Source organism: Ranitomeya imitator, chromosome 1 (genome assembly GCF_032444005.1).
Source record: "Ranitomeya imitator isolate aRanImi1 chromosome 1, aRanImi1.pri, whole genome shotgun sequence".
In the NCBI taxonomy this organism is placed as follows: Eukaryota; Metazoa; Chordata; class Amphibia; order Anura; family Dendrobatidae; genus Ranitomeya; species Ranitomeya imitator.
In genome coordinates, this window is record NC_091282.1 from 256,380,580 (window position 1) to 256,395,711 (window position 15,132).

The 15,132-nt window shown below is 44.5% G+C and overlaps 1 protein-coding gene across 3 annotated transcripts in view; it reads left to right on the forward strand.

Moving 5' to 3' along the window:
- ATP6V0A2 (ATPase H+ transporting V0 subunit a2) overlaps positions 1–15,132 on the forward strand; it is a 183,006-nt gene that overhangs the window by 135,001 nt on the left and 32,873 nt on the right. For all 3 annotated transcript variants that reach the window (XM_069755987.1, XM_069755988.1, XM_069755989.1), the window contains 2 exons: positions 2,416–2,509; positions 5,296–5,414. In XM_069755987.1, the coding sequence (XP_069612088.1) occupies positions 2,416–2,509; positions 5,296–5,414 (213 nt within the window). The remainder of the gene's footprint in view (positions 1–2,415; positions 2,510–5,295; positions 5,415–15,132) is intronic.

Sequence of the window (15,132 nt, forward strand, 5' to 3'; positions counted from 1 at the left end):
TCTATCCCAGGCAGGGCTCTCGATGGACATTATGGGAACCATGATCAGGGCACGGAAGCCAGCCTCTGCCAAGATCTAATACCGTACCTGGAAAGCTTTCTTTACCTGGTGCGAATCTCGGGGCCAGACTCCACTCCCTTATTCCTTACCCAAAGTACTTGGTTTTCTCCAATCGGGTCTGGAGGCCAGGCTGTCCCTTCCCTGGGCTCGCTTAACAGCCGGGCGTCAGCCCTCTCAGTGCTTTTTCAAAGGCGCATTGCTACCAAGCCGCAAGTAAGGACTTTTCTTCAGGGGGTTTCCCGATTGGTTCCCCCCTACAGACGACCACTAGAAACGTTGGACCTCAACCTGGTCCTGACAACATTGCAGGAATCACCCTTCAAACCCCTTAAGGAGGTCCCGCTCTGCCTTCTATTCCAGAAGGTGTTTTTTTCCTGGTGGCAATCACCTCACTACGCAGGGTGTCTGAACTGACAGCACTCTCCTGCAGACGGCCCTTCCTGGTTTTTCACCAGGACAAGGTATTTTTCTGTACGGTCCCATCCTTCCTTCCGAAGGTTGTGTCCCACTTCCACCTCAATGAGGAAATTTCACTGCCATCCTTTTGTCCGGTCTCAGTTCATAGAGCGGAGAAGGCTCTGCATACGCTTGACCTTGTCAGGACATCTATATATATAATTGTCTAAGGGTTTTTCCATCTGTCTGTCTTTCTGTCTGTCTGTCTGTCTGTCCTGGAAATCCCACCTCTCTGATTGGTCGAGGCCGCCAGGCCTTGACCAATCAGCGACGGGCACAGCATCGACGTAGAAATCCCGCGTCTGATTGGTCGAGGCCGCCAGGCCTCGACCAATCAGCGACGATGATGTCATAAAGGACGTAGATATCCCGCGTCTCTGATTGGTCGAGGCCGCCAGGCAACGGGCACAGCGACGATGATGTAATAATGGACCTAGAAATCCCACGTTTCTGATTCAGCGACGGGCACAGTATCGACGTAGATGTCATAATGGTTGCCGTGGCGACGATGATGTCATAAAGGTTGCCTCGACCAATCAGCGACGGGCACAGCGACGATGATGTCATAATGGTTGCCATGGCGACGATGATGTCATAAAGGTTGCCTCGACCAATCAGCGATGGGCATAGTCTGCCGCGAATTCTGGAATCATCATTGTCCATATACTACGGGGACATGCATATTCTAGAATACCCGATGCGTTAGAATCGGGCCACAATCTAGTTGTGTAGATATGTGTCTAGGACTACGTTCTTCCGGAGGTCTGATTCTCTTTTCCTTCTTCCGGAAGGCGGCTGCAAGGGTCTGCCAGCTTCCAAAGCTACCCTTGCCAGGTGCATCAGATCCACCATACAAGACGCCTACCGCCTTAAGAATTCTCCTCTTCCAGCCGGTATTACGGCACACTCTACACGGGCGGTAGGGGCCTCCTGGGCCATTCGGTACCAGGCTTCGGCACAACAAGTGTGTAAGGCGGCCACTTGGACTAGCCTACACACGTTTACTAAACACTACAGGGTTCATACCCAGTCCTCAGCGGACGCGAGCCTGGGTAGATGTCTTTTGCAGGCAGCGGTGCCCCAAGTGTAGCGGCCTGTCTGCACAATATTCGTCCATTGCTTCCCATCCAGGGACTGCTTTGGGACATCCCATGGTCCTGTGTCCCCCAATGAGGCGACAGAGTAAAGGAGATTTTTGTGTACTCACAAAATCTCTTTCTCTTAGCCTCTAATTGGGGGACACAGCTCCCACCCTGTTGCCCTTTCGGGCCATTGTTACTGTTGAGTTCTCATATTGTTCTTTGAGCTTGTACATAGTGGCCTTCTTATAGGCATGCTTATGTTATTCATGTTACATTCCTCCTGCTTTTGCACAAAACTGGAGAAGGCTGACGCCCTCCAGGGGTGTATACTGCAGAGGAGGAGCCACAGTTAATCTTTTTCAGATTATACATAGTGTCGCCTCCTAGTGGACAGCAGCGTAACACCCATGGTCCTGTGTCCCCCAATTAGAGGCTAAGAGAAAGAGATTTTACGGTGAGTACACAAAAATCTCCTTTTCAGTGGCGAGCTCTGGTGTGTCTGTGTCAAAGTGCTAGTGTTCCGCAGCTCAAGGTAGCAGAACTCATTGATTAAAAGTCTGACCAGGTTAAAGCTTTGAAAAATAAGATACAGTCCATATTTGACTTTATCAAATGGACACTGAAATAAGACAACCAAATCAAGATGAACAATTACTTATGAATTGTCTCTGTACACTATCGCAGAAGAAAATTTATGAAGGAACTTGGATTCTCACAATTTGGATGACGGAACAGATTTGTAAGAACTATGGCTATTAAAATGAATCTGTGAATTCCTTCGCATTTTGTTCATTTTAGTTTATACTTTTTGAACCAGGAAAGATGATTTATCCAAGCACTATTTGACACGGACACTGGACCCCAATGTAACAGGAGTTGTGAAAGGAGTGTATCCTTTTGGAATAGATCCTGTAAGTATAGTATATCTTTTTAACTTTTATATAATATAATTTAGTGCAAAAATGGACTGTGTATCCTTGTTGTCCAAATAATTACTTGAAAGGAAACCTGTAGGGTGCCCTGTTGCCCCAAAATCACCAGCAGTTGTCTACATAGCTAAATACCCTGCCTAAAAGTCCCTTTCTTACATCAAACACAAACATCTTTAGAAAAAGTATTTCTAAAGTACGTTTATGATATGTAAATGAACCTTTTGACTAGTCAGTGGGGCGTTTAGGATTAATGCAGTGAGGAAAAGAAGCCTGGACGAGGTATGTAAAGCGCTAGTGATGATGTCGGCACTAGTAACTCATGTGTATCATTCTCACAGAGACGTGATAACATCTAAGCGGGCCGAATAGTCAAAGGGCTCATTTACATACAGTTGTGCAAAAAAGTGTTTGCCCCCTTCCTGATTTCCTTTTTTTTTTGCATGTTTGTTACACTTAAAAGTTTCAGATCATCAAGCAAATTTAAATATGAGACAAAGATAACACAAGTATACACAGAATGCAGCTTTTAAATTAAGGTTTTTATTACGGCAAAAAGAAATCCGAACCTACATTACCCCCCTTCCTTTCAAACATAAAACATAAATTAACTGTGGTTTATCACATCTTTTGGGAAGCAGAGTTCAAATTCCCTAGCCACACCCTTGCCTGATTACTACCACACCTGTTTTCAATTAAGAAATCACTTAAATAGGACCTGCCTGACAAAGTGAAGTAGACCAAAGGTTCCTCAAAAGCTAGACAACATGCTGCAATCCAAAGAAATTCTGGAACAAATGAAAAACTAATTGAGATCTAGCAGTCTGGAAAAGGTTATAAAGTCGTTTCTAAAGCTTTGGGACTCCAGCGGACCTCAGTAAGAGCCATTATCCACAAATAGCGAAAATTTGGTACAGTGGTGAACCTTCCCAGGAATGGTCGGCAATATCCAAAGAACTGCAGGCCTCACTTGCCTCAGTTAAGGTCAGTGTTCATGAATCCACCATAAGAAAGAGACTGGGCAAAAATGGTCTGCATGACAGAGTTCCAGGACGAAAACCACTTCTGAGCAACAAGAACATGAAGGCTCCTCTCATTTTTGCAAGAAAACATCTTGATGATCCCAAAACTTTTGGTAGAAAACAATATGGACTGACGAGACTACTTAAGTTGAACTTTTTGGAAGGTGTATGTCCCATTACATTTGGCGTAGAAGTAAGGCTGGTTTCAGATTTGCGGTTGTGTCCGCAGCGTTTCTGACGCATACATTCGCATGCGTCTTGATTTCCTATCTTTAACATTGTAGACGCAGGTGCTTGCGTTTGCATGCGTTCGCCCGCGTTTGCTTACGCATGCGTTTTTTTTTTGAGGCAGAAAATTTCTGTCAAATATGCACATTTTTTTAACCGTCATGCGTAAGTTGATGCGGATAAAAAACCACAGCGTTAGCATGCGTTTTGCAATGCAGTTGCAGACGAGACGCTGCAGACTCAACCGTAAATGTGAACATAGCCAAAGACAGCATTTCAGAAAAGGAATGTGATACCAACAGTAAATATGGTGATGGTCTGAAGCTGTTTGGCTGCTTCAGGACCTGGAAGTCTTGCTGTGGTAAATGGAACCATGAATTCTGCTGTCTACCAAAAAAATCCTGAAGGAGAATGTCCCACCATCTGTTCGTGACCTCAACCTGAAGTGCACTTGGGCTATGCAGCAGGCCAATGATTCAAAACACACCAGCAGGTCCACCTCTGAATAGCTTAAGAAAAACAAAATTAAGTCTTTGGAGTGGCCTAGTCAAAGTCCTGACCTTAATCCAATTGAAATGCTGTGGCATGACCTTAAAAAAGCTGTTCATGCCCTACAATGTGGCTGAATTGCAACAATTCTGCAAAGATAAGTGGGCCAAAATTCCCCCAGAGTGTTGCAAATACTTGATTGCAGTTGTTGCTGTTAAGGGTGGCCCAACCAGTTATTAGGTTTAGGGGGCAATCACAGTTTCGCACAGACCCCTGTAGATTTGTGCTTCTTTTTCCCTTAATAATAAAGACTTTTCTTTCTAAAATGGCATTTTGTGTTTACTTGTGTTATCTTTGTATAATATTTATATTTGTTTGGTGATCTGAAACATTTAAGTGTGACAAGCTTGCAAAAGAATAGAAAATCAGGAAAGGCGCAAACACTTTTTCACACAACTCTGATATACTGACTTTCAAAATATTTTTTCTAAATATCTGTTCATATGTGTAATGTAATAAAGGAACCAGTAGGCAGGGTGTTTAGCTATGTAGACACAACCCATTCTGGTGCTCCTGGGTGCACGGGCGACCTGACAGGTTCCACCCTCCCACATTCTGGGTGTGATCAAAGCACTTCCTGAGTCTTTGCCTCCCCGACTTTATTCCCCACCTAGTGCCACTACTTTCTGCTGGAATGACAGATCAGCGGCTTGACTACACAGCTTGTGAGCTGTCAGCTAAGCAAAAGAAGGTAGTGCTAAGGTGGGGAACAGAGCCGTGGAGGCAAAGACTTGGGAAGTGCTCTGATCACGTCCAGAGCACTTCTGCTTTATTTGCATATGGAATCGAGTTACAGATTGTTTAAGTATATGTACCGATTACCTTATGTTTTAAAGGCCTACATGCTCATAGGCAGTTTGGAGAAGACGCGCTGGCAGATTCCCTTATAATGTCACTCACCATTACGATCAGTGTCATAGCTTTGCTGTGCTAACTTTACTTTTGACATAATTTTTTTTTTATATTAAGATCTGGAACTTGGCATCAAATCGTCTCACTTTCCTGAACTCTTTTAAAATGAAGATGTCTATTATCCTGGGAGTAATCCACATGACGTTTGGGGTAGTTCTGAGTGCTTTTAACTATTTGTAAGTCACAATTACTTATAGTAACATCACATTATATTCATTACCTATGAAATATAATGTAAATCACCAGACAGCTAACAGGATTTCAATATTCTGTGCTTGTTAAATGTTTTAACTAGAGGATAGTAATTAACAAAGAGTCGAATTTCCCTGGTCAGGCCTAGTCACTACGTAATAACGTTGCGGTGGCTAGTAAAATGCAGAGGATTGTGGAAGTGAACTCTACAGAGAAACAAACTAGATGCCAGACCGGGATAGATTGAATCTTTTTGCTTATCTCTACTAGGTTTTCTGAATTTTGTTCACTGGTGCGCTCAGTCAAAATACATTACTTGTTTCCATTGTCCCTTGGTAAATGTTGAGTCAGCATGTTAAAGGAAGTGTGCCACGTGTACATATATCATAAGCTAGGTTTTTAATGACCAATGTATTTTTTATTCCATATCTGTCAAAAATCAAAAATAACAATAAAATACATTTAACATAAAAACCTGATTTAAACCTGTTGGTCATTTTTTCTGATGACACATTCTCTTTCCATGCCAATTCAAACCCTTGATAACCAGTGATGAAATGTACATCATGGTAGGCAGCCAAAAATGCTCTACATAATATACATTTTCTTGTCATTGTGATCTTTGTAGCTGCTGTGTCTGATATCCATGGTAGAAGTGACACACCACCAGGTCCATGCTGCAAATACTGGGCAAGGGCTAGTGCTGTCAGTCACCAGTGAAGAAGACCGAGCCATGCAAAAGCAGCAGGAGAAACTGTGCAATGGCTGAGCCTCTTGGCCACACAAAGAATGGCACCCAGTACCCTAATTAATAATTTGATTTAATTTCAATGATCAAGAAAAACTACACCGGCGCTAGGCTGAACTATACCCCACAAGCTGCAGGCACCTATGCAGGTGGTGTGTGCACACCTGCTGACACTTAATGAATACCAATAATCCCAATATAGGATGCCGTGCTAAAAGAGGATGCTACTATTTGTAACTTAAACATAGAACATAAAAACGGTAACCACTGAATTGTATTACCTTATGAATGTAACTGACTTGTCCACCGTAAAAGGAAGTGAGCTGTTACTGTGACCGTGCTGTTCGCACTGTTGAGAGAAGCGGCATTTTGCAGACCACACAAGCAAGGGAGCGTCCTTCCGATCTGCTGAGTCCCCTGCGTGCACGCTGCTGAATGTGCCGGCAAGCAGCCTCGGCCGATGGTGCCGCCGTGCTGTCACGTGTGTGGGGAGCGTGGCTAAAGCGGTGACGTCACCTGTCCAACTGGCGGGCAATAGCAAGGGGCCAATACCGACGCGTTTCGAGGGAACCGTCCCTCTTTCTCAAGGTGTGGCCACCCTGCTCACACTGCCTATTATATAGCCACGCTAACTAGCTTTGTGTATAACAATGAACCGCCCTTCTGCACCCGGAACGCCTACACTGCCACACACAGTAAATCCCCAGCCTGTAAACACTGGTGTCGCCCACAAGTGCCTGCTATGGCCCTAGTCCAAATGCTAATGCTGGTGGTAAACTTCCACCTATATGTTCGCCTCCCATGCCTAAAACAAGAATTTATAATTTATTAAAACCATCAATATTTTATTCTAAACTTTAAAACCATAAGTGTGTAAGTGTGTGTAAAGACTTTTATGTGCTATAAAATTCCTATAAAATCACTGTAAACTATCTATTTACATTTCTATGAATTGCTGTAAGATTTCCGCTATATCTTCTCTAAATAAGTGATGCCCATGAATGGACTCCATCCAATAAAATTGAATACTTAAATAAATATATAAAACCCTACCTAAAATTGTTAGTATTTTTTTAAAAAAAGAGTACACCCCCCAAAAAATGCTGTAAAAATGTTATACAAATATGTTGCATATCCTACAGGGCATACAAGGCTGTCCAATGTGAAAATCCACTTGGACTCCACTTTCGACATAGTTTTCAAATAGTCGCCCCCCCCTCGGATTTTCCCTAACTCTTAGGGTACCGTCACACAGTGGCATTTTGATCGCTACGACGGCACGATTCGCAGGGCCGCGCTTAGTAACCCGATGTTTACCCTGGTTACCAGCGTAAACGTAAAAAAACAAACATTACATAAATACTTACCTACCGCTGTCTGTCCCCGGGGCTCTGCTTCCTGCACTGGCTGTGAGCGCCGGTCAGCCGGAAAGCAGAGCGGTGACGTCACCGCTGTGCTTTCCGGCTGGCCGCTCACTGTCAGTGCAGGAGAGCACAGCGCCGGAGGACAGACACCGGGAATGTAAGTATGTAGTGTTTGTTTTTTTAACGTTTACGCTGGTAACCATGGTAAACATCGGGTTACTAAGCGCGGCCCTGCGCTTAGTAACCCGATGTTTACCCTGGTTACCGGGGACCTCGGGATCGTTGGTCGCTGGAGAGCTGTCTGTGTGACAGCTCTCCAGCGACCAAACAGCGACGCTGCAGCGATCGACATCGTTGTCGTATCGCTGCAGCGTCGTTTCAGTGTGACGGTACCCTTAGAATAAAATAAAATATAGGAATTTTATAGCACATAATACGTGTAATAGCACATAATACGTCTTTACACACACTTATGGTTTTAAAGTTTAGAATAAAATATTGATGGTTTTAATGAATTATAAATTCTTGTTTTAGGCATGGGAGGCGAATATATAGGTGGAAGTTTTACCACCAGCATTAGCATTTGGACTAGGGCCATAGCAGGCACTTGTGGGCGACACCAGTGTTTACAGGCTGGGGATTTACTGTGTGTGGCAGTGTGGGCATTCCGGGTGCAGAAGGGCGGTTCATTGTTATACACAAAGCTAGTTAGCGTGGCTATATAATAGGCAGTGTGAGCAGGATGGCCACACCTTGATAAAGAGGGACGGTTCCCTCGAAACACGTCAGTATTGGCCCCCTTGCTATTGTCCATCAGTTGGACAGGTGATGCCAGCGCTTTAGCTACGCCCCCCCACACACCACGCGACTGCATGGCGGCGCCATCAGCCTCGGCTGCTTGCCGGCACATTCAACAGCATGCGCGCAGGGGACTCAGCAGATCGGAAGGACGCTCCCTTGCTTGTGTGGTCTGCAAAACGCTTCTCTCAACAGTGCAAACGGCACGGTCACCGTAACAACTCACTTCCTTTTACGGTGGACAAGTCAGTTACATTCATAAGGTAATACAATTCAGTGGTTATTGTTTTTATGTTCTACTAGATGGTGGCCCGATTCTAACGCATCGGGTATTCTAGAATATGCATGTCCACGCAGCCACGTAGTATATTGCCCAGCCACGTAGTATATTGCCCAGCCACGTAGTATATTGCCCAGCCACGTAGTATATTGCCCAGCCACGTAGTATATTGCCCAGCCACGTAGTATATTGCCCAGCCACGTAGTATATTGCCCAGCCACGTAGTATATTGCCCAGCCACGTAGTATATTGCCCAGCCACGTAGTATATTGCCCAGCCACGTAGTATATTGCCCAGCCACGTAGTATATTGCCCAGTTACGTAGTATATTGCCCAGCCACGTAGTATATTGCCCAGCCACGTAGTATATTGCCCAGCCACGTAGTATATTGCCCAGCCACGTAGTATATTGCCCAGCCACGTAGTATATTGCCCAGCCACGTAGTATATTGCCCAGCCACGTAGTATATTGCCCAGCCACGTAGTATATTGCCCAGCCACGTAGTATATTGCCCAGCCACGTAGTATATTGCCCAGCCACGTAGTATATTGCCCAGCTACGTAGTATATTGCCCAGTTAGGTAGTATATTGCCCAGTTACGTAGTGTATTGCCCAGCCACATAGTATATTGCCCAGCCACGTAGTATACAGCACAGAGCCACGTACTATATTGCCCAGCCACATAGTATATTGCCTAGCCATGTATGTCACCAATTAAAAAATAAACATACTCACCTTCCGATCCGAGGGCCCCTTGTAGTTCTGTCGCGAGGTACAGGCGGCAGCTTCCGGTCCCAGCCTGCTCGCACAGGGCCTATGATGACGTCGCGGTCACATGACCGTGACGTAACGGCAGGTCCTTCTGCCAGACGATCTGTGCCAACGGAACGTGGCGGTTGTATCGCGAGGAGCGGGAAAGGCGGCGTAGGTGAGTTTAAAAAATTAAAAACGATTATATAATTATTTTTAACATTAGATGTTTTTACTATTGGCGCTGCATAGGCCGCGTCAATAGTAAAAAAACGTGGTCACACAGGGTTAATAGCAGCGGTTACGGCGGAGTGCGTTACCCGCGACATAACGCGGTCCGTTACCGCGGGCATTAACCCTGTGTGAGCGGAGGGGTGTATGCGGGTGCCGGGCAGTCAGTGCGGGGAGTAAGGAGCGGCCATTTTCTTCCGGACTGTGCGCGTTGCTGATTGGTCGCGGCAGCCATGACAGGCAGCTGCCGAGACCAATCAGCGAACGAATAACCGTGACAGAAGGACAGACAGACAGACGGAAGTACCCCTTAGACAATTATGTATATAGATGTTTGTTACAAATAGTAGCATCCTCTTTTAGCGCGGCATCCTATATTGGGATTATTGATTTAATTTCAATTTCTGCAGAATGGAGGCAGCAGGCAGGATTAAAAATTTAAAAAAAATTCACATATTGTGTTTTTTTGTTTTTTTTTTTATAACCACAAAGGACCAGTGAAGTGTATTTTAAATAATGTTCCCCTTACCTTAACGATACTTTTTATATATTTGACACATGGATTTTTTTTCGACGTAGGCAGGGCTAGCAACAGCTGACAATCGTGGACCCATCAAAGTTTTCTTGCCTGAAACCTCTTTAAAGGGAACCTGTCACCCCGAAAATCGCGGGTGAGGTAAGCCCACCGGCATCAGGGGCTTATCTACAGCATTCTGTAATGCTGTAGATAAGCCCCCGATGTTACCTGAAAGAGGAGAAAAAGACGTTAGATTATTCTCACCCAGGGGCGGTCCCGCTGCTGGTCAGGTCGGATGGGCGTCTCGGGTCCGCTGCGGCGCCTCCTATCTTCATTACAAGACGTCCTCTTCTGATATTCAGCCACGGCTCCGGCGCAGGCGTACTTTGCTCTGCCTTCTTGAGGGCAGAGGAAAGTACTGCAGTGCGCCGGAAAGGTCAGAGGCCCGGCGCCTGCGCACTGCAGTACTTTGTCTGCCCTCAACAGGGCAGAGCAAAGTACGCCTGTTCCAGAGCCGTGGCTAAAGATCAGAAGAGGACGTCTTGTAATGAAGATAGGAGGCGCCGCAGCGGACCAGAGACGCCCATCTGACCTGACCAGCAGCGGGACCGCCCCTGGGTGAGTATAATATAACTTCTTTTTCTCCTCTTTCAGGTAACATCGGGGGCTTATCTACAGCATTACAGAATGCTGTATATAAGCCCCTGATGCCGGTGGGCTTACCTCACCCGCGATTTTCGGGGTGACAGGTTCCCTTTAAGGAAAAGCAGGTGGTCTTTTTCCTGAATCAGTTTCGCAGACTTTTTTGCTTTAGTTTTGTGGCGGTTCCGTCATCAGCATGTTTCTTGTTTGGGGGGAGTTAAATCTTATCTAGCGGGCCACCCAAAGAATGAACATTCTACTTCTTTTAACCCCTTAACCCCTTTACCCCCAAGGGTGGTTTGCACGTTAATGACCAGGCCAATTTTTACAATTCTGACCACTGTCCCTTTATGAGGTTATAACTCTGGAACGCTTCAACGGATCCTGGTGATTCTGACATTGTTTTCTCGTGACATATTGTACTTCATGATAGTGGTAAAATTTCTTTGATAGTACCTGCGTTTATTTGTGAAAAAAACGGAAATTTGGCGAAAATTTTGAAAATTTCGCAATTTTCAAACTTTGAATTTTTATGCAATTAAATCACAGAGATATGTCACACAAAATACTTAATAAGTAACATTTCCCACATGTCTACTTTACATCAGCATAATTTTGGAACCAATTTTTTTTTTTGTTAGGGAGTTATAAGGGTTAAAAGTTGACCAGCAATTTCTCATTTTTACAACACCATTTTTTTTTAGGGACCACGTCTCATTTGAAGTCATTTTGAGGGGTCTATATGATAGAAAATGCCCAAGTGTGACACCATTCTAAAAACTGCACCCCTCAAGGTGCTCAAAACCACATTCAAGAAGTTTATTAACCCTTCAGGTGTTTAATAGGAATTTTTGGAATGTTTAAATAAAAATGAACATTTAACTTTTTTACACAAAAAATTTACTTCAGCTCCAATTTGTTTTATTTTACCAAGGGTAACAGGAGAAATTGGACCCAGAAAGTTGTTGTCCAATTTGTCCTGAGTACGCTGATACCCCATATGTGGCAGTAAACCACTGTTTGGGCGCATGGGAGAGCTCGGAAGGGAAGGAGCGCAGTTTGACTTTTCAATGCAAAATTGACAGAAATTGAGATGGGACGCCATGTTGCGTTTGGAGAGCCACTGATGTGCCTAAACATTGAAACCCCCCACAAGTGACACCATTTTGGAAAGTAGACCCCCTAAGGAACTTATCTAGAGGTGTGGTGAGCACTTTGACCCACCAAGTGCTTCACAGAAGTTTATAATGCAGAACCGTAAAAATAAAAAATCATATTTTTTCACAAAAATTATATTTTTGCCCCCAATTTTTTATTTTTCCAAGGGTAAGAGAAGAAATTGGACCTCAAAAGTTGTTGTACAATTTGTCCTGAGTACGCTGATACCCCATATGTGGCAGTAAACCACTGTTTGGGCGCATGGGAGAGCTCGGAAGGGAAGGAGCGCCGTTTGACTTTTCAATGCAAAATTGACAGGAATTGAGATGGGACGCCATGTTGCGTTTGGAGAGCCACTGATGTGCCTAAACATTGAAACCCCCCACAAGTGACACCATTTTGGAAAGTAGACCCCCTAAGGAACTTATCTGGATGTGTGGTGAGCACTTTGACCCACCAAGGGCTTCACAGAAGTTTATAATGCAGAGCCATAAAAATAAAACAAAATTTTTTTCCCACAAAAATTATTTTTTAGCCCCCAGTTTTGTATTTTCCCTAGGGTAACAGGAGAAATTGGACCCCAAAAGTTGTTGTCCAATTCGTCCTGAGTACGCTGATACCCCATATGTGGGGGGGAACCACCATTTGGGCGCATGGGAGGGCTCGGAAGGGAAGGAGCGCCATTTGGAATGCAGACTTAGATGGAATGGTCTGCAGGCGTCACATTGCGTTTGCAGAGCCCCTAATGTACCTAAACAGTAGAAACCCCCCACAAGTGACACCATTTTGGAAAGTAGACCCCCTAAGGAACTCATCTTGATGTGTTGTGAGAGCTTTGAACCCCCAAGTATTTCACTACAGTTTATAACGCAGAGCCATGCAAATAAAAAATATTTTTTTTTCCACAAAAATTATATTTTAGCCCCCAGTTTTGTATTTTTCCAAGGTTAGCAGGAGAAATTGGACCCTAAATGTTGTTGTCCAATTTGTCCTGAGTACGCTGATACCCGATATGTGGGGGGGAACCACCGTTTGGGCGCATGGGAGGGCTCGGAAGGGAAGGAGCATCATTTGGAATGCAGACTTAGATGGATTGGTCTGCAGGCGTCACATTGCGTTTGCAGAGCCCCTAATGTACCTAAACAGTAGAAACCCCCCACAAGTGACCCCATATTGGAAACTAGACCCCTCAATGAACTTATCTAGATGTGTTGTGAGAACTTTGAACCCCCAAGTGTTTCACTACAGTTTATAACGCAGAGCCGTGAAAATAAAAAATCTTTTTGTTTTTTCACAAAAATTATTTTTTAGCCCCCAGTTTTGTATTTTCCCAAGGGTAACAGGAGAAATTGGTCCACAAAAGTTGTTGTCCAATTTGTCCTGAGTACGCTGATACCCCATATGTTGGGGTAAACTCCTGTTTGGGCACACAGGAGAGCTCGGAAGGGAAGGAGCACTGTTTTACTTTTTCAACGCAGAATTGGCTGGAATTGAGATCGGACGCCATGTCGTGTTTGGAGAGCCCCTGATGTGCCGAAACAGTGGAAACCCCCCAATTATAACTGAAACCCTAATCTAAACACACCCCTAACCCTAATTGCAACGGTAACCCTAACCACACCTCTAACCCTGACACACCCCTAACCCTAATCCCAACCCTATTCCCAACTGTAAATGTAATCTAAACCCTAACCCTAACTTTAGCCCCAACCCTAACTGTAGCCCCAACCCTAACCCTAACCCTAGCCCTAACCCTAGCCCTAACCCTAGCCCTAACCCTAGCCCTAACCCTAGCCCTAACCCTAGCCCTAACCCTAGCCCTAGCCCTAGCCCTAACCCTAGCCCTAACCCTAGCCCTAATGGGAAAATGGAAATAAATACATTTTTTTTTATTTTTCCCTAACTAAGGGGGTGATGAAGGGGGGTTTGATTTACTTTTATAGCGGGTTTTTTAGCGGATTTTTATGATTGGCAGCCGTCACACACTGAAAGACCCTTTTTATTGCAAAAAATATTTTTTGCAATACCACATTTTGAGAGCTATAATTTTTCCATATTTTGGTCCACAGAGTCATGTGAGGTCTTGTTTTTTGCGGGACGAGTTGACGTTTTTATTGAAAACATTTTTGGGCACGTGACATTTTTTGATCGCTTTTTATTCCGATTTTTGTGAGGAAGAATGACCAAAAGCCAGCTATTCATGAATTTCTATTGGGGGAGGCGTTTATACCGTTCTGCGTTTGGTAAAATTGATAAATCAGTTTTATTCTTCGGGTCAGTGCGATTACAGCGATACCTCATTTATATCATTTTTTTATGGTTTGGCGCTTTTATACGATAAAAACTATTTTACAGAAAAAATAATTATTTTTGCATCGCTTTATTCTCAGGACTATAACTTTTTTATTTTTTTGCTGATGATGCTGTATGGCGGCTCTTTTTTTGCGGGACAATATGATGCTTTCAGCGGTACCATGGGTATTTATATCTGTCTTTTTGATCGCGTGTTATTCCACTTTTTGTTCGGCGGTATGATAATAAAGCGTTGTTTTTTGCCTCGTTTTTTTTTTTTTTTCTTACGGTGTTTACTGAAGGGGTTAACTAGTGGGACAGTTTTATAGGTCGGGTCGTTACGGACACGGCGATACTAAATATGTGTACTTTTATTGTTTTTTTTTTTTTTATTTAGATGAAGAAATGTATTTATGGGAATAATATTTTTTTTTTTTTTTCATTATTTTGGAATATTTTTTTTTATTTTTTTACACATTTGGAAAATTTTTTTTTTACTTTTTTACTTTGTCCCAGGGGGGGACATCACAGATCAGTGATCTGACAGTTTGCACAGCACTCTGTGAGATCACTGATCTGACATGCAGCGCTGCAGGCTTCACAGTGCCTGCTCTGAGCAGGCTCTGTGAAGCCACCTCCCTCCCTGCAGGACCCGGATCCGCGGCCATCTTGGATCCGGGGCTGGAGGGAGCAGGGAGGGAGGTGAGACCCTCGCAGCAACGCGATCACATCGCGTTGCTCCGGGGGTCTCAGGGAAGCCCGCAGGGAGCCCCCTCCCTGCGCGGTGCTTCCCTGCACCGCCGGCACATCGCGATCATCTTTGATCGCGGTGTGCCAGGGGTTAATGTGCCGGGGGCGGTCCGTGACCGCTCCTGGCACATAGTGCCGGATGTCAGCTGCGATAAGCAGCTGACACCCGGC